The sequence below is a fragment of the Nuphar pumila genome, chromosome 16 (genome assembly GCF_984573655.1).
Source record: "Nuphar pumila chromosome 16, dmNupPumi1.hap1.1, whole genome shotgun sequence".
NCBI lineage: Eukaryota > Viridiplantae > Streptophyta > Magnoliopsida > Nymphaeales > Nymphaeaceae > Nuphar > Nuphar pumila.
Window position 1 is genome coordinate 56651581 of NC_143264.1, and position 21460 is coordinate 56673040.

At 36.0% G+C, this 21460-nt stretch overlaps 1 protein-coding gene across 1 annotated transcript; it reads right to left on the bottom strand.

Moving 5' to 3' along the window:
- Positions 1-2664: 2664 nt before the first annotated feature.
- On the bottom strand, positions 2665-17786 carry LOC149813257 (uncharacterized). Its single transcript, XM_089992348.1, has 2 exons — positions 17395-17786; positions 2665-3179 (listed from the first exon to the last, which is right to left on the bottom strand). The coding sequence occupies exons 1-2, from the start codon at positions 17633-17635 to the stop codon at positions 2863-2865; spliced, it is 558 nt and encodes a 185-aa protein (XP_089848474.1). The 5' UTR covers positions 17636-17786; the 3' UTR covers positions 2665-2862.
- Between the last annotated feature and the right edge of the window lie 3674 nt (positions 17787-21460).

Below are 21460 nucleotides of genomic sequence, written 5' to 3' on the forward strand. Positions count from 1 at the left end.
ATTGATGAGTTGTGGAGTCTGATTCAGAGTTTTTGCCCTTGCAGTAAGGGGGGTCCAGGGGCTCCCCCTAGCGGGGATCTTAGGGGGGCAGCGCCCCCCAGAAGAATTTTTTTTAGCATATGTTTGAGACCTGATGTCTTATGGATCAGACCCGGTTTGTTTAGGTTTAGGGTTGTCACCATTGCCTTGTATAAATTCTTTCTTTTCTTTCTCTCTTGTATCTATCAAGAAAGAGCAATAAAGTTTTTTTCTCTGGGCGATCATTGTTTTTTACTCCCTCTCAGATTTGAGGGGAGGTTTTTCACGTAAATATGTGTTCTTGTTGCGTTTTGTTTCTTTCGATTGTTTCTTGCTCACGATTTTTGTAACACAGCGGCCTTTAGTATCTCACTATCACTAGGCTTGATATTGCCTTTATCGTCAACAAGGTGTGTCAATTTATGCATCATCCCACAGTGATTCACTGGTCGACAGTCAAGAGTATCCTTCGGTATGTCAAAAACACCATTCAGCATGGTCTCTTTTTCTCATGATCCGCATCATTTCAACTCACTGCCTATTCTGACGCCAACTAGGCCGAGAGTCTTGATTACCGCAAATCCACAAGTGGTTTTACTGTGTTTCTGAGTACCAATCTGATCTTTTGGTCTTTCCGCAAGCAAAGGACCATAGCTTGCTCCAGCACTGAAGTTGAATACAAGCTGCTAGCCTGTGTTGTGTCAGAGCTTCTTTGGCTACAGTCTCTCCCAATTGATCTTGGCCGCGCCCCCCTCTTCGCCACCCATACTTTGGTGTGATAATATTGGTGCACTTTATCTTGTAAATTCAGTCTTTCATGCTCGCACTAAACATGTTGAAATTGACTTTCACTTCGTACGAGATCATGTGAAAAAGGTCATGTCCAGGTTCGATTTCTCTCCTCATCTAACCAACTGGATAATGGGCTCACGAAGCCTCTTCCGTTTTTAAAGTTCATCTTTTTTCGTGACAAGCTGAACATCGTTGACCCCACGTTGAGCTCGCAGGGGCATGATAAGGATATGATAGATTCCTATACTCATAATACTTCAAAACACAATGAACTCCTTCCAGACTCCTGTTATACTAGCACATGAAGAGTCTGATTGATGAAGAGTCCTATTGAAGCTTAATGATTATCGTTTTTTATAATCATTATAAAAAACAGCAATTATAGTGTTATCGTAATTTCAATATACGTTAACTCTTGTAAACGGTTATATATAAATAGCCTTCTTGGCTATTGCAGAATTCAATGAAAATACACAAAAGACATTTTCTTATCTCTGTGTAGTTCTTTCACTTATAAGTACAGGTGATGATTAAGATTACGCGACAGATAATAGTGCGATTGCAAGTTGACTTCAAGATCTCATTGTTTTCTACTGGCATTCTGTGTCCTGAATACATCTTTTGGGTTTTGAATTTTTATATAAGAATTTTCTTGAGAAATCCCAGTTTGTATAAACTTGATATTATCTTTTAATGCATATGGTTTCTAAATATTGTTACGAAGATACAAATCTTTTGTAAAATGAAGGTTTTACGCTAATGCGCCTTGTCAACTTGTCTTTTCTCAAAAAAAAAATCATTTTCGATGATTCACTAAAACAAAAACTCTGAAAAATAAAAGATTTTCTAATCTTTTTCAAGTCATTTTAAAAGTTTACAAGTTCAAAATTTTGGGAAGTTACACATAATGCAGGATTGGGGAAAACCCTAGGGTTATCTCTCAAGCTACGTGCCCTATTCAACCCCTAATGACAAATTGACATGAAAATAATTTAGACTTCACACCTGATAGAGAAGGCCCATGCAAGAGCTTTGGATCCAGCCAGCCATCACATTCAGTCCCTTCCCGTTGTATTTTATGTCATGGCGGGCACCAGACTAGCATTTCTCAGCTCCAATGTTGTCAAGATTGTATCGGCCATCCAATCGTTTGGCCAGTGAATTGGCTGATATCGATTCTCAACTGAATCTAAATGAATTGGCCAACTTTTAATCGGCAGTCAACATGTGTCATCAAATATTAAAATAACATTAAAATATTAAAAAACTGTTTTCTAGCATTTTTATTTTTTGAAAAAAAAATATCCCAATCAAGTCGGTTTTTTTCATATTTACATAGAGAAATCGCCCTCAAAATCAGAGACCTAGCCGCACTGGCTCTGCCTACTGTACTGACAATCATTGTCCTGACAGCATAAAACTCCATGGGTTTACCCCTTTCCAGTCAGGTCAGTTGTGAATCAATTTTCTACTGATTCACAACCAATGGTGACTGATAAGGATTCAACTATAAAAAGGGTCAAAGCCAGCTATCAATTTGTTTATATCAAGCCGAATTGGCAGGCAAGAACAGCTTAAGAATCCCCATGTATAACCCTATCAAGTGTTGCCTATGAAAAAGAATGCAACCCTGGGAAGCAAATAGACTCATGCGACTGAGCCCTCAAGTTGCTGACCAGGTCAATTTAGACAATGAAGTAGGCAAACCCAGAGCTCAGAGCTTAACTTGATTCTAGCAGAGAGATGGTCCAAGTCATTAATCCCCGTCATAGCTAGGATTAACTAATCACACTTCTGAAAACATTGTCAAGCAAATATCTAACGGTTTATATAAACTAAAAACCTGTTAAGAGGTTTTGGCTGAGAAAGCTTCAAAATATGCAAAGCAGTAATGGATGAGACAGAGCAGAGAATTACAGCCTTCATACATATTTACATTAAAGCTAGAGAGCTATATGCAAGCAGATGGCCTAAAAATCAACATATAAGATCATAAAAACATGCAATGAAAGAAACTAGGTTCTTACAGAAAAAAGGATGGATCATGATCAATCAAGGCAGGAACTTCTCAATGCTTGCAATAAGAGTGTTCTTGGGAACAGCACCGATAATTGCTTCTTTCTTCTCCCCACCCTTAAAGATCATCACAGTTGGGATGCTACGGATTCCATACTCAGTTGCTATTTTTGGGCTCTCATCCGTGTTCAACTTGTAGAACTTCAGTTTGCCTGAATACTGTATGGCCAACTCATTTATCACAGGGTCGATCATTCGGCAGGGTCCACACCATGGTGCCCAGAAATCTACAAGCACAGGTTGTTCCTCCTCAATGACAAGTGTCTGCCATGTTGCTTCATTGACAAGTGGAACTGGATTCCAATCAAGTCATGTAAGTTTCCAAAAAATATATATGGACCCAAGTATTTTTATACAAATAACACAAACTCAAATCTCAAATCTTCTATTGGAACGAACCATAAAAAGGTAAACAGGGAGGAAAACACAATAGAAGACATGAATTCTAAAACATCAGTCAGTTATATTAAAATATAAACATATGCATCAGGAGTTTTAAGTACAAAGGATATTGTACTCTCGGTTATAATAGTGACAATGGTCTCTTCAACTCCATTTCTACAAAAGGAAAGATACCTACATAATTCAGTTGGTTCCTTCCCAGGTTATATATATATATATATATATATATATATATATATATATATTTTTTTTGAAGGGATCCCGTCCAATCAAAGGAGGTCCAAAATCTACAACCGATGATAATCAACGGCGTTCCTTCTCTAACAATCGAGTTTTTCATCGATCGGACTTTACATATTCGATTTTTATCATACATTTAGTGAGCAACATATTTTGGATTATGAATTTTTGATGTTTAGATGCATTGAAAGCACTAAAAATCAACGGCCCACAATACTTTGTATTGTAAAGTTTAAAATGCATTGTGAGCCGTCAAATTTTCACGTTTTAAAAAACATGCCTATACGTCGTAAAGTCTTTGCATATTTCTTACTAAATAAATTATAAATAACAAATATATGAGGTCCGATCAATGAGATGCTCAAGCATCAGAGAAGGGAAGCTGTCCCAACATCGTTGGTTGTAGATTTTAGACCCTCCTTTATATATATATATATATATATATATATATATATATATATATATATATATATATATATATATATATATATATATATAGAGAGAGAGAGAGAGAGAGAGAGAGAGATCAATTTCAATAATTCAGGAAAGCACTGCAAACACTTGTGTGTCTGCATGAGATTACATGACCTCTAAATGAGAAATATCTAAAAAAAAAGATAAAGCAAGAATCAACATATCCAGACAGATAGTAAGACCTTCAACAGACCAATAACAAAGGATTGCCAAGTTCAACCCTACATATTCATCACTCAGAATGCCAAACATCGTTTCATATACTCCAACCAGTATCTTTGAATTCAGAAAAGTAAACACCCCCTTTCCAAAATTATCCCAACCACTGGATTTCCCGAATTTCAAAATGTACAGAATATACATGTAGTTTACAAAGATCTACGTATCTTGATCACCAATAACAATGGACAATCCGGAGTTCAAAACAAAGGCTAGATAAACAGTTCCGCAACACAGTCAAGTATCTTGTAAGCACACACATGTATTGCACTTTCAATTTCCATTTGCTTTATGGTAATTCTTGCTCCACCTTGGATCTGTTCTATACATAGTCCACAAAGAAATGGATGGAGGCAGAAGAGGGACATCAAGGCTATATATATATATATATACACACACACACACACACACACACACGAACCTTAGTTGTTAAAGGCGGTAGGTGGTGCTTAGGCAGTGAGCCCCTAAAATGACTAGTCGGGGACTAGGTGTACTAGTCAGTACCCCAATTAAAAAAAAAATAAAAAATATACAAAAATATGTAAAAAACTGTTAAAATTAATAATAAACATGTATACAACATAAAATCAATCAACAATAAGCAATAGACAAATCACATGTCTTTGAACACTATAAAGCAATTATACTAAATAACCTGCTCAAAAAAATTAAGAATAAATGAACAATTGAATAAACAAAACATACAACTAACAATGTGAATAAACAATATACAAAAAATAAAATCATGTATACAAAAAAATTAACAACAATTAGACATAAAATAAGCAATAGACAAATAAAAAGAAGAAATAAACAATTGAATAAACAAAACCATGCAACTGACAATGTAAATAAAAGGCAACTAAATAATTTAAACACAATTAAAGCCTTAACAATATTAAATTCATATCCAAGTCATACTAAAATTTCATAAGTCATAACTAAACTAATGATTGTTCATGATAACTAAAAACATCACATTTAACCAACGTCTCATATGCTAATCTTCATCTCTAAACTATAAAGATCCTACAACTAAACTATATAGGCCAATAATTAGGACAAAAAACCTCATTGTTGCAATATATATATATATATATATGTGTGTGTGTGTGTGTGTGTGTGTGCGCGTGTGCGCGCGCTTCAGAATTGTGTGTGTGTGGGAGAAAAGATACAGAGAAAAGATACACATACATGATATATATGTGTCTGAAGTGTGAAGTGTGAAAAAGACAAGAAAACAGATAATAATTGAGACAAACAGAAATATAAAGCAGAAACAGTACTCACAAAAGGTATACAATATATACATATACATAATTACATATCGCCATATAGAATATATGCTTATAGTATGTTAATATATATAATTACATATATTTACACACAGAAAACAGATATATATGTGTATAGATATTTACACACAGAAAACAAATAAGTAACAGGATCATCCATGAATCACCCATTAGAATTGGATCTAGAGGTTGGACAAATGATTCACTAACAGAAATAAAAGTTAATGATGGGGCTAATAAGACAATCAAAGTGTTGCTACATCTGCACTTTGTGTGGCAGCTTTCCTTCGTTTAGCCAAAAAGTTTCCCATATTCCCTAATAGGAAAAAGGCACTACATAACTACTATTTTGAACTATGAAAAGAGTTAAAACATGGATATAACCCTTTTTGACTTAAATGTGCTATTGCTTGGCAACTATGTCACAGGGACTCGGCTAGCAGGGTGCCGCACCCGCGTCGATGCGACTCGATGCGGGTGCGGTCAACCCGACCCTGGGTGCGTTGACCGCACCCAGGGTCATTTTGGTCCATTTTTTTTTTTTGGGGGGGGGGGGTTAAAAAAAATTGCCCTATGAAATGGGCTGCAAATGGTCCATTTTTTTGGGGTTTTTTTTTAAAATGTTGCCCTATGAAATGGGCTGCAGAATTTTAAAAAAACGGGGGGGGGGGGGGGGGGAGGGGAGTCCCCCTATAACCCCCCGCCAGGGGCGGACCCCCGCCCGCTGACCGCGCAGCGGAACCCGTGCAGGGGGAACCCCCAACCCCCCTTATATGTATATATATATATATATATTACATTTTTGCCCCTGCCGCACCCCCGCACCCGGGTTTTTTGGAAGTGCTGAATCCCTGCACCCGCACCCATGTGACATAGCTTGGCAAAAAAATCATCATGTGCAAAGAAGTCAGCAATGAAGGGGTAGACAATGAAATTCACATTGTGAAGTGAGCTAGTTTGCAGCACGAGATAGGTGGACACTTGATGTTATCAAAAGGCAAAAATAACGCTCATCTTCACATTACTTTATTTTGTGCTAGGCAGAGCACACTTGCAAATATGAAGCACTTTATAAATCTTTTCATTTCAATGCTCACCATTTTCATCTTCCATAGGGGTCTCTAGTCGATGTGAATGGGTAAGAACTCTGATCTCTCACTTCAAGTCCCCCCAATAGGTAACCCACCTTAGCTTCTTATAACTTAGGCCTCTACCTTTTTCATCCTGACTTAAATAACGAGATGCTATTGGAGCCTGGGTCCTCTCATCTAAATTCATTAATTCTTCGTTCTCATCCATGTTCCTAAATTCTCTAACTCATGTCTCTACCCAACAAACTCAAGCTCAGAGACACGCGTCCTTGATTGACCATTATCGTGCACCCTTCCTATGCCAACTTTAATATATTAACTTAATCAAAAACCAAAAAAAACAAACAAGTAAAGCTCTCAACATAATGATCTTCTCCCACGAGAAAACTAAATTGGGTCTCACCATGAAGGTTGGATATGTTTGGGCTCGTTGATGAAATGGCTCACCATAAAAAGATTGTTGAGTGGGACAGGCACACGGTAGCTTACAGTGTGGTAGCTGAGCTATTAGTAGCTCATGCCAATCATAGCAGTGAGCATGTCAAGGGTGACACTATAGTTGACTAGCAGGAGAAGTGTAGGGAGGTTAGGTACTCTATTTTGAATGACCAGAAACAGATACATCGATGTTGTTGAATGGAGATTCATGGTGGAGAGGGAAATGGATCCATGTGGAAAGGTGGTTTATCCCTTTCATTTCAAGATTTGGGGATCAATGGTGAGTGAATAATGAGGTGAATGTATGATCTAATCCAAGAGAATCAAAACTTTGAACTCGAGCTTGTAGTCCTGTCTACCTCTCTCCAAAGGTTGTATGTTGGATCTCCCCCCCCCTCCCCCTACAACATCCATTTTGTTGATCATTAGCCTTGCTGCCCTAACTCTCTTAACTTCTTTTCCCACCATGCACCTATAACCACCAGGCATGTCTAACTTATTACCTATATAACCACCTATCTTTTTAGACATACATTTAAGCAATTGATTTTTGTTAATTCATCTCAAACAGCTACAGCATCAAATTATCTTCTTGTGTTTCATCAATGATATAGTTCACCCAATGTTTTTGTTGAAAATAAAATAACTGCTAAGGGTATCTTAGCCACTTTATTTGTCTAACACAAAAGGTTAGGCATCTCTCTCTGTCACTCGCTCTCTCTCTCATATTTGTGCATGCAAGAACATATTGGGGCCTTTATTTTCGTAGCATTAATGAGATGAAGGAAAAGGGTGGAATAAAAAACAGAGAGAGAGAGAGAGAGCTATGGAGACTTGGAGCAAAACTATGAAGTCATGAAAGATGTCAAAGTGACAAGGGCTATGGAGACTTGGAGCAAAACTATAAAGTAATGAAAGATTTCAAAGTGACAGGTTTTTGTAATGAAACACTAGTGCAAAGAACAATGTCACAAAATGACTACAACGAATGCACAAGCACATAAACAAGAGGCCACTAATGGGCAAAATACAATAAACCACAAAGGGCTAGGCACCAAACACACACAATGTGAGAGAGAGAGGCTTGAAATATAAAGAATAGTATATTGAAATACTATAGAAAGCATTGGAGAAGAGAAGGGGCAAAAGCTCCTTTTTTTATACACTTTATGGAACCAAGGGGGCTCCCATAGAGTCGTTGGGAGCTCCCCAACAGTCACATTTGTGACCGTTGGGGAGGGTCCCAGCGACTCTATGAGTTGGACCCTCTTGCCTCTTACACAAATGGAAAAAGAACAAAAGAAAGAAAAAAAAATATGTCCCTAGTAGACATGTCTATTTACATAATAAGAAAAAGAATAAATTGCCCCCTTAGTGGGCATTACAAAAGATAACATGAAAATAATATATATATATATATATATATATATATATATATATATATATATATATATATATATATATATATATATATATATTAACACCCCACTCAAACTGAGAGTGAGATCACCGAAAGTTTGCTTAGAAGAAAAGAGAACCTAGGGGATGGTAAAGCTTTGGTAAAGAAATTTGTAAGCTAGTACTCCGAAGTGACGTATGGAAGTTCAATAGTGCTCCATAAAAACTCATATAGAACATAATGACAGTCCATCTCAATGTGCTTTGTTCGTTCATGAAATGTATGATTGCTAGCAATGTAGATGACACTTTTGTCGTCGCAACATAGCTTCGAAGGAATAGAGATGATAACTCTCGTATCTTTGAACAAACTTCTTAACCAAACAAGTTTAGTTGTAGTGGTGGTCATTGTCATATACTTTGCTTCTGTAGAAGATATAGAAATATTTTGTTACTTCTTACACCTCCAAGAAATTAATGATTTTTCAAGAAAAACACAATAACTTGTGGTAGAAATACGATCATTAGGGTTTTCACTCCAATTAAAATCAGTATAAGCAATTAAATTTGGAGATGAAGAAGAAGATAAGAATACCCTTTTTGTTATAGTTTCCTTCAGATATCTGATAATTCGCATGACAGTTGCCATGTGAATAATATTAGGAGCATTCTAGAATTGACTTGTATTGTGTACATCATGAGCAAACCTAGTAATCGACAAATATGTTAGAGATTTGATTAATTGACGATAAGGAGTGAGATTTTCTAAAGGCGGTCCATCATTGGCTCTCATCTTAGCATTGATTACTTCTGGAGTCCCTACTTTCTTTTCATTAATCAAGCAAGACTTAGCAATAACATCTGATGCAAGCTTCACTTGAAAAAGAACATATCCCCAAAGAGAATATGCAACTTCAATCACTAAAAAATATCTTATAAATCCAAGGTTAGATATATCAAAATTGTTTTTAAGAACGTTTTAAAAGACTCAATGCCCCTTTTATCATTCTCAGTGATGATCATATCATCAACATACAAAAGTAGGATAATTATGTGGTCTCCTGCATTCTTAACAAAAAGAGCAGTGCTAGTATAACAAGAAATAAATCCACTATCAAGAACAAATTTGCTGAAGCGGTCATACCAAGCTTTTAGAGTTTGCTTAAGACCATAAAGAGCTTTATTAAGCTTAAGTGTTTTTCCCTTTTCTATTACAAGATCCGAGAGAGGATCCATATAAACTTCTTCACAAAGATCCTCATTTAAAAAGACATTCTTGACAACTAATTGGTAGATAGGCTATTGCTTGATCGATACTAAGGCTATTAGAGTTCTAGCACTCGTCATCCTTGCAACTAGAGCAAACATTTCTTCGTAATCAATTCCATATTCTTGTGCATATCCCTTAACAACTAACCAGCTTTATATATTTCTAATGACCCATCACTTTTAGTCATTACTTTATACTCACCTACAACCAATAGCCCTTTTACCTAAAGGGATAGTTACAATTTTTTAAGTGTTGGCCTTATTGAGTGTTTCTAATTCTATGTGCATGGTATCTATCCAATGGGAATATTGCTTAGCTTCTTTAAAGTTTGAAGGCTCATGATAGGAATGGATCATGATTATACAAGATCTATAATTTAGGGAAAAAGAGTCATGATACAAATTTTTTAGAAGGTCTAATGCTCCTAGAGGATCGTCGGGGTAAGGATTCTTCAACTTCGTCATTTAAAGGGAGATTTTATGAATATATGTCAAAAGCAGTTTGATGTTCATTTCCCTCACACCGAAAATATACATGAATATCATTAGGATTCTCACTAGGAGAATCATCTCTTTGATGAGAATGGTTATCACAAACATTCTCATTATCACAAACAATCTTACTATCCTAAATTGTATCATTAGATTTTTTAGTCATCTCTAGGAAGTAAGTCAAATAAAAAAGAATAATCAACATTTTCCTTGGGTTTTTGATGTTCAAATCCATTTTGATTTGGTGAGAGTTTGTCTTGTCCTTAAAAAAGAACAAAACATTTACAACCAAAGATTCTTAATCTTTTGAAATCTGAAGATATTTTAAACAATTTTTTAAAGGGAGAAACCTTTTTTAAGATGACATCCTATTTATAAGATATGTTGCGGAATGAGCGGCTTCGGCCCAAAAAAGAATTGAAATATTTTTAGAGATGAGAAAAGTTTTTGTGGTTTCAATAAGATGCTTATGCTTTCTTTTGACAAAGCCATTTTGTTGTGGAGTTTTGGGACAAGATCTTTGATGAATAATGTCATTTTGTTTAAGATAGTTTTGAAATTCTTTTAACATGTATTCCCCTAAGGAGTCGGATCTAAAGATGGCTACATTACGTTGAAATTGATTTTGAATAAGGATATGAAATTCTTTGAAAGTAGAAAAAACATCGGATTTGTTTTTAGGAAAGTAAACCCAAATATATCTAATGAAATCATCAATAAAGACAACATAATATGAATACCCTCCTTTAGACATAACGGGTGCCGGTCTCCATACGTCCGAATGCACTAACTCAAAGGGTCTTTTCAAAATAAAGTTATGTTGAAAAGGAAGAGAATGATTTTTTTCAAAGATATAATCATTGCATGTAAATTCCTTTTCATTACAAAATTTCTCAAAAAGAGGAAAGACATACATCTTATAGATACTAGGATGACCAAGCCTTTTGTGCCAAGTGGCAACATCTTTTGTTTGAACATGATTGCAAAAAGACTTAGATGGTAATGACAAAAAATCTGTATAGTATAGGTCTCCTCTTCTATGGCCTTGCCCAATTCGCTTTTCGGACTGAAAATCCTGTACATAGCAATTTGAAGATGAAAAAAAGACACTACAACCAAGATCGAATATTTTAAAAACCAAAAAAAGGTTTAAGTTAAGTTTTGGAATAAGTCTAACTTTGGGAACAAAGAATTTTTGTCATTGCTTAAAGTGGTTTCAAGAGTTCTTATTAACTTAATATCCAAGGATGTACCATCGGCCGTAGAAACAAAAGATTTTGAAAGAACTAACGCTTGGTTCGGACAAAATTGATGCATTTGAAGTCATATGAAATGAAGCACCCGAATTAAGAATCCAAGAAGACATACCAGGAATTGATAAAAGCGTAGTACCGGAAGTAAAAGGTGTGAAAAAGTTGTTCTTCATAAATTGTTGAAATGCTTATGTAAGTTATGCAATAGAGTCCTTAATATCTCCATCCCTTTTTTTATCTTCATTTGAGTTGCTTGAATTCTCTAACGGAAGCCACTTCTCTCCTAGGACAATCGGGTCTAAGATGGTTCATTATAATGATAACACACAATTTTTCTTTCACCACCATTGTTATTATAGTTACTTTTCCAAAAATGAGGAGGCTTATATGTCCTCGTGTTATTGCCCGGTTTAGATAACACATGTACTTCATCAATATCATTTTTTAGATCCAAGTGTGTTTCTTCTTGACATAGATCACCAAGAATTTCACTAAGAGAAGTTGAAGCCCTATGAAGTAGGAATCCTCGTAGATGTTCAAATTCGGGCTTAAGCCCATGAATGAATCAAAAGAATCTCTCTATTTCCATTTGTTTTTGCCTCATAGCAATAGCACTTTCTTTTCATTGGGGTTCAATGAGAGTAAGTTCATCCCATAGAGGAGATAAAGTGCTATAGTAATCTCTAATACACATATCTCCTTGCTTGGTTGCTCTTACTTTTTATTGCAAAAAGAAGTGTCTAGCAAGATCTCTTTAAGTGTACATACATTTCATGAAGAACCATGCTTCATTTGCCTTCTTGAATTTGGCTAGATTAGAACAAATTTTGAGCTCCACATTGTTCATGAACCATGCCAATATTTTGGCATGGTTATTGTCCCAATCTTCAACTTTGGATTGGTATTCATAAATAACCTTGCTTTTTCTTCTTCATTCAAGGCTTTTCTTCATTTCTTTCATTCTTGATGAGCTTTAGTTAGGGTTCCGAAACCGTACCACATACAAATCCCCAAAGTTTTTTACCTTGAGGTTGTATTCAATAGCGGCTGCCCACGTTCTATAGTTAGTCCCATTTAATTTGAATGAGAGATCAATCTTTGCATCCTTGTCGGCCATTATGAAAGAGGCGAAGGAAAGCGGATAACAAGTGTGTAAAATACAAGCACACAAAAAATAAAATAAAAGAGTCCTAAGAGTGCACAATCACCTAAGGGACTCTGATACCATGTAATGAAACACTAGTGCAAAGAACAATGTCACAAAGTGACTACAACGAATACACAAGCACATAAACAAGAGGCCACAAATGAGCAAAATACAATAAGCCACAAAGGGCTAGGCACCAAACACACACAATGTGAGAGAGAGCTTGAAATATAAAGAACAGTATATTGAAATGCTATAGAAAGCATTGGAGAGGAGTGGGGGCAAAAGCCCCTTTTTATACACTTTATGGGACCAAGGAGGCTCCCATAGAGTCGTTGGGAGCTCCCCAACGGTCACATTTATGACCGTTGGAGAGGGTCCCAACGACTCTATGGAAAAAGAACAAAAGAAAGAAAAATAAGAAAAAAAAAAAGGTCCCTAGTGGACATGTCTATTTATATAATAAGAAAAAGACTAAATGGTTCCTAGTGGGCATTACAAAAGATAACAGGGAAATAATATATATATATATATGGTATACATATATTTTAATAGTTTTAACCTTAAGAAGGAAGAAACAAGCATTGTAAAGCTGACTACATGCATCGAGGTGTGGTTTGATGATGATCGTCTGAATCCTTAATGGGCCCTCACAAGTTGGCTAAAGCTTTTGGTGCTAACAAAAATCCAAAACTGATGATGCTACATTGATATCATCAACAAGAGTATGCTTGTGACAACCTGTCACAAGGACACACTATTTTGGCCATGTCTCCCCGGTGACATGAATAAGATACACCGACACAGTCAGACACGTGCAAACATTATTTTGATATTTTTAATAGTTTTAATAAATTCTAATTATATTTCCATAAATGTGCATTTTTATATGATAATTGTCAAAAAAATAGTTTTGTATTGAATAAGAATTTGAAAATTCTATGTCCCCGTGTCCTAGTTTTTCAAAAAATATCATATGAATTCATGTCAGGAACTAATGTCATAGCATGTTGTCCCTTATCATTATGACATAGGTAATAATAAAAAAAGACTCGAGCCATACTCACTGATTGTACTTTCAAAATCTAAGGCCCTTTCAGCACAAAAGCTAATGATGAGAGATGACAATTGATTTAAAGCATGATCCTAAAATGTCAAAAGTTGTACATGGAAAAGTCTGTGAGCTTTTTAATACCAATGAAAAATGCAAGGCCAAGAAAAAAACACCATGGATATATTACAGTCATATTCATATGATGATGATGAGGAGGAGGAGGAAGAAGAAGGATGGTCGGTTTGGGTGGCACAAGAACTTTAGGATTTACTATCTGTTAAATTTAAGTCACAGTCCTTTCCCACAGCATTATTATTGTTAACTGTTCTTCAACACATCTCCTCGTCCTCTTTAATCATATACATATATTCCTTCCCAATTTTAGATCTATTGTGATCTTAAACCTATCCTATGTGCTAATTTATTTGCAGCTCTCCCTCTTTAGGATGCAATACACACATTTATACATATGCTCGTATGCATTTTTGTACAAGGATAGTTTGATGCAAAATTCATATGTTCTATAATAAATTAATAAATGACATAAAGAACCTCTTTGGTTACTTGATAAGTAAGGGGTATTTGTGTGCTTTTAGAAACTAATTTTAATGGGTAATAAGAAGGTGGATTCTTTCTTCATTTATTTTCTATACTTTTCTTATTATACAATGGAAACCTTGTTTAAGGAAATCTAGAAAATCACATCATGTCTGTCTTGCCAAATACATATTTAAGCCATAGTTGGCAAACTCGACGGTTTGAACCGGCTGACTCGGTGACTCGGTTCGAGTGGAGACCCAACCGAGTCACGGTTTCTATATTACTTGTTTTCAACCCAAACTCGGTAGGGACTCAGTCTAAACCAGTCTACTCGGCTAGATCTCCGCCTACACCGGTTCACTCATCGGATTTAAGTCTCTTTTATTGTTTTGAAAGGGAGAGTAGACTTTTGTTGGGCTTCCAACACATAAATTTTGGGATTGTAACTCGTGCATATCTTCATTGCTAAAAACCACAAGGCCATTAAATCTCTATTTCCAAAAACCGAAAAGCTATTTAAAGAAAGAAGTAGCAAACTCGATGCAAATGAGACATTGGTTGGAATTTCACCCTATGAATTTTGAAATTTTAGCCCATGCATATTTCTATTTTCAAAAGCAATGCCTCCTCCTAGCCTTTCTCATGCAGTCCTTCTAGGCCTACTCGTTGTGCAATTTTGGGAGGAAGGAAGCCATTAAAGCCTTCAAGTTTTTCATGTTTGTGAAGAAACAATAAAAGTGCATGCTAATTATTTTTTTATAGTTTAAATGTATTTTTAAGGAATTTTATTTTTAAAATATATAAAAAAAAACTTGAATAATCCAAGTCCTCCGAGTAAACTCGCCGAGTTACAATGAGTCACGATTTGGACCCCAAACAGTTTTTACCTGAGTCACCGAGCGGGCCAACCATGATTTAGGCAAGATAAAAGTGTAAAGTTTGGTAAAAGATAGATCGGATCTATTGGTCCATCTATTGCAGTCAACACATGATGTGGGTATGTAATAATTTATTATACACAAACTTCTCTAACAGGCAGGTAGAAAACAAGTGCCAGCCAACCCAAGAATCATCAACTAAGAAACTCCAACTTTTGCACATCCAGCTTTTACATTCAATCCCAATAAACTTAAATAAGCTTGGATATGAATATTTTTTTCAAAGAAAGGAAAAAAAAAACTTTGATATGAATACTCTACAAATATAACTTGCTCGCTTTGACAACAACGAAAAATAGCATATCTTTTAAATATAGAATTTAATTATTACAGAACGAAATTCTATATCTAAAAAGGATAGATATATCAATGTATAGTCTTGGATATATAACTTTAATTGAAGTGAAAATTTTTGTTTATGATGCCTTTCTATGGCAAGCTGGAATGCTAAAATCTTGTTTCAGTTCAAACAAGAAATGTGCAAGAATACTTGAACAAGAATATGTGTTTCTAAAATTCCAACGTAATGCAAGAAAGAAAAACAGATTTTGGGTATAGTTTCCCCTGAGATGGTCCAAGACAAGGTGGTACTTGTTATATTTAGACTTGGGACGCATTTTATTTGGCAGTTTTGTGAATGTTGAATGACATTGGATGGGTTAGGGTCATTGGGATCAATCCATCACAAGTAGACAGTACGTACTTTTTGAAATAATTGAATAACGAATACAAAAAAATTTAAAAAGAAAAATATTTTAGATGATTAAGCCTTCTTACCAAAGAAAGATATAAGTTACTCAAATCCTCTTTGTCTATCTTCCTCATGAGGCATTCAACATACGGTACTACTTAAACTCAAGTCTGGGCTGTTCTTTTATCAGAAGATATCATAAAACAATGGACTCTAATTCACTATTGGCATAATGTTTAAGCTAACAAACGTGAACTTCATTTTAACAGATTGAACTCTTGGCTTAACTTCCATAATAAGAATCATCCTGATGATCTGAACAATGCAATAGAATTCCAGAAGATACCTTCAAGACAAGAATCGTATAAAAAATTCAATAAAATAACAGCTACCATGCCCATATGTAGAAAATACTAGAGCCCCTCAAAGATGTCAACCAGTAACTGTATCATGCACTTTTGATGTACACAAGTTAGCCGATAGCCCCTTAGAGGGAATCAGATCAGAGACCCTTCAGCTAAGATACTTTCACCATACCAAGCTACCTTCTTAAAACAACATGAAAATAGACAGCGACAACCAAGTTACAGGAGCCAATTTAGATAAGAAATTCATCAGGATGGAGGGAAAGCAGTGTGTCTGCTGAACAAATATATCCTGAGAATAAGAAACTCTTGACCAAATATGCATTCAATGTTCACAAACCTATTTTCGACAAAATTTTGCATCGGAAGACCCTGAGATGCTCAATTGGCACTCTACCTCTAATAGTACAGAAAGTGAATGCATCAAAAATATCTTGTCTTAAACATAAATAAGGGTATCAAAATTGCAATTGCATTTTTGAACATGAAGAGAGATTTGCATCAACCAAGCCAATCCAATAATAAAGCAGCACAAAATGCTTAAGAAAATACACAACACGCAGTTCCCAAAAACGATTATAACTCAAGAATGAGAAAATATAACAACACACAAAATAGAAGAAGATCATTGCTGATTTATCATCAAACGAGAAAACCTTCGTAGCGATCAAAGAAAAACTAATATTATGAAATTTGCATTACATTATCCCGAAATCAAATTTTCCTTCGATACGGCTTACAGACACTAGAATTCATGCATGATTTCTAAAAATTAAACGGTATTTTCATTATGAAAGAAAAAATCATCAAAAATCGTGCAGGGATCTGTCGGCCATGGCAGTCTATGAAGAAAGAAGTAAAAACTCCAACATCTGATGAACAAATGGACCTATTCCCAAGAACATAACTAGAAGTCTAGAACTAAAACATAAAAAATCACACTGAATGATCCCTCTGCGCTTACCAAACAAATCATGATTCGCCGAGATAATTTTATCAAAAGAGGCACTAAGAAAACTGAATTTCTGTAATCAAAAATCATTTTCCCTTGAAAAATTAAGTTAAATCAGAACACGGCACCTTTACCGTAAATACGTAAAATGATTGAGCCATCTAATCCGCAATAACTCCAGCAAATCACTCAACTGGAAACAAATCGAGAGAGAGAGACTATTCCTAACCCTAACCCTACAAATCCAAACCTTGGGTCGCCGTGTCCGGCAGCTCACAGACCACCACTCCCCTTGTCCTCCGGCTCCCGAAGCACACCGCCGAGCAAACCTCGGCAGGGCGAGCCACAAGCCGCAGCCCTCGCATCTCCGGGAGGGAGATTGGTTTCCGGAATGCCCTGCTGGAAACCGGTGACTGCGCAGCCGCCAAGGCCGCGGCTCTCCGGCCGGCCGAGGGGCGAGCGACCGGAAACACCTCCAGAACGGCAGCCATTTCTAGAAATCGAGAGGGAAAGAGAAAGAGACGAAACGATCGAACAAGGTAACAGAAATTCCCGGGAATTCCCTCTTCTCCTGAATTTCTTCGCCGCTCTCCTCTTCTGGTGACTCGTGTAGGTCGGGAAGAGAGAGAGAGAGAGTCCAGTGATGAGAGGGTGAGAATCCACAGGACACCACAAAATACACGTCGAGGGTGGCTTGCGTGGGGCCCACCAATCCGATTTGAACATTAACTTGGACCCGTATCCACCGAATCAATGTGCACCACACTAGGTCGTTGCACATTGGCGCTTTCCTATACTTGCTACCTTATCCTTACCACCAAAATAAAAACAATCCAATTGGCCTGGTTATACCAGTGCTTAAGCTATCAGGACTGTAGGTCTATAATAGATTGAGGATGACAAAGACCCAACCAAATCAGGTCAATCAAACTTGTCATATTCAGGGCTGGGAAACAATAAAAAGCGTTCATGGCTTGGCTTTTTGTTTTCAGCTTGTAAAATAAGCTCAGCAAGCGAAACATGAACAATGGGTGTTCGGCTCAGTTAGACTTGCTCATACACGCTCATTAACAAGCAATAAATAAATAAGGGTTTAATATTTGGTGCTATTGAAGGCACCAAGTTATATGGAAGTATTGAATTGAAAAACATAGGTTTTATATTTTTGTTTTGTAGGTTAAATCCCATGAATGTGATCTACAATGTTTGTTTAATGCCAAACTAGTTTTGAATTGACACATAAATAGGTTTTTTTAAGGGATTCAAAAATTAACTGTCCACAATGCACTTAAATTTTATGACTCAAAAAATCATATTTTTGTATCCAAATAACACGATCAAAGGCTTGATACTTAGCAAGCATACCTTCCTAAATACATTTATATGGTGACGTTGAGTTGATAAAGCTTGAACCTATGATTTTCAGCTCAATAGTTTCATATAATTTTGTGCCTTCAAAAAAAAAATATATATATATATATAGAGAGAGAGAGAAGTGTCTATCATGAGCAAACAAGGGTTTGCAAGGTTTTTTCGTGGATTAGCTATGCTATGTATTGAAAGAGATATAATGACAATGCTTGTCTATAAAGATTTAATCAATACATTCATTAAAAGCAAGAAATGTGGATTTTAGATATATGTTTAAACTATTTTATGTTTTTTTGGTGCAGTATGAATATATATATGAACCCAATTAGTAAATATAGAGGATATTAAGAATTTAAGAAAAAAATGTGGAAACCTCTTTAATAAATAATAGAAATTTTATGTATAATGAAAAAAATTTAGGGCTTCAACTTCTCTTGAGCTGAATAAGCCAGTTTTCAACCAGGAGATGACATATGTCAGTAAAAATAATGATTTTTAAGCATTTTTGAAAAATTAGCCCATTCAACCCTGTTTAGTATCGATTCTGGGCTGATGCAATACGAATCGGTTGATTCACAATGATAATGAGTCACTGACAACATTCTACCCACCATGGAAGTCTGTAAATCTGTTGCACATCTAACCAAAGCAAAAAAAAAAGACTCGGTATTGGCTTGTGCTAGGTTTCTATGCAACACGTATCAACAATGTCTTGAAAATGTTATGATTTTTATCTTGATAATATTGAACAAATGTATTTATTGAAAATATCACATTTTAAATATGTGCTTTTATTGCAACATGAATGGGATAATTGAAAACATTTTCTTTGTATTTCTTATGTTTTAAATTTTACATGTTTTACACTATTTATATATTTTTTGCAGTTTTTAGATTGAAATAATGTAGCTTGTTGGCATCATCATATAGGGTATTTGAAGAGTTTTTTCACGTTTTTTTTCTCAAATCTGACCATACAGATGTATTCTACATGCTTGATTTTTAAGGAATGGACTCTTGGATCATCCAATCCTGACATCTACGGTGTAAAATTTTTATAAATATTCAAGACATAAAAAGTCATTTTTTTATCAGAAAAACACAATCCAAGCATCCTTTCTTAGCAAATCAACTATGCTGAACATATCTGCAGGGTCAGATTTACGAAAAACCCTTGTTTAACTCATGATAGACACTTATCTCTCTCTCTATCTATACACACATATATATATATATACTTATTTATGGGTTAATATTTTGGTGCTATTAAAGGCACAAAATTATAGAGAACTATTGAATTGAAAATCATAGGTTCAGGCTTTATCAACTCAATGTGGCCACATAGATGATAGATGTGTTCAGGAAGATATGTTTGCTAAGTATCAAACGTTTGATCGTGTTACTTGGATAAAAAAATATGATTTTTTGAGTCATGAGATTTTTGTGCATTGTAGACCGTTAATTTTTTAATCCCTTGAAAAACTTGTTTCTGTCACAATCATACAATTCAAAACTCATTTCACACTAAACAAACATTGTAGATCACATCCATAAGATTTAGCCTACAAAACAAAAATATAAAACCTATGGTTTTCAACTCAATACTTCCATATAATTTAGTGTCTTCAATAACACCAAATATTAGACCCTTGTTTATTTATTGCTAATTAATGAGCGTATAAGTCAAGCCCAACACCCATTGTTCATGTTTGGCTTGCTGAGCTTATTTTACAAGCTGAATACAAAGCCAAACCATGAGCACTTTTTATTGTTTCCCAGCCCTAAATATGGCATGCATGATTGACCTAATTTGGCTGGGTCTTTGTCATGCTCAATCTATTATAGACCTACAGACCTCATAGCTCAAGCACTGCCATAACCGGGCCAGACTGGATTGTTTTTATTTTGGTGGTAAGGATAAGGTAGCAAGTATAGGAAAGCGCCAATGTGGAACGACCTAGGGTGGTGCACATTGATTCGGTGGATACTGATCCTTGAAATAAGGTCCAAACTTAATGTTCAAATCGGATACCTATGTGATTAATTGGACTGCTTTTTATTCTTTTCTTTTTTTCGAAAGGCAAGCTGGGGACCCCCTACCAGAATCCATTAAGTCTTACTTGAATCTATATGTGATCCCTCAATGGGGACCAGTCCGGGGCGATGGTCCTAGGACTTGTGCACCCCCCCCCCCCTTTGGCCAATATGGCTAATTGTTTCACTATTGTATTGGTATTAAATTTAACATGTATACAAAAAAATTTCAAAGTTATACACAACTGAAAGAGTCTTTCCATGATTTTTGTATCCCCCTTTAAGCCAATTTGGCTAAGTGTCTAGCTATAATGTTGGATTTATGGTTTAACTTTTTGAATACAAAACCTGCCAAAACTATACATAATTGTTATCAGAGCCTAAAGAAGAGTCGAAGTCTAGAGTTTACCTTCGAAGAATTGACTGGTTTTGGACACCAGGTCCACCCTTCTACTCCCCAAAATGACATTCGATCTTGGTTCCACCAAGGTGAGGATGTTGGTCCACCCACACTATTTATTCCCTTTCCTTCAGATTGCCTCCACTTGAGAAGCACCCGGGTTCAATGAAGTGGCCCGTGTGATACCGAAGGGACAGGCAGTTTGGAACAACCCACAAATGGAGATTTGAGTCCACCCTGGTTTTGGAGGGATCCAGCAGCATAGAATTCTGCACTGAACTGCAGCGGCCTCCTCTGAATTGTGTAGAACACGCAAAACATGTTCCCTGAGGATAAGAAGACCCCTGGGCTCCTCTTTGCCGCCTCAAAAATTTGTTGGTTCCCCAGCGCCACTGTTTGTTTTTAAGGCTGATGGTGAACCATGATTGAAGGTTGAAGGTTCCTCCTTGTAAGCTGTCATGTAGGCCGCCAATGGATGCCATAAAGATTCGTAACCCTTCTCCATAGGCCA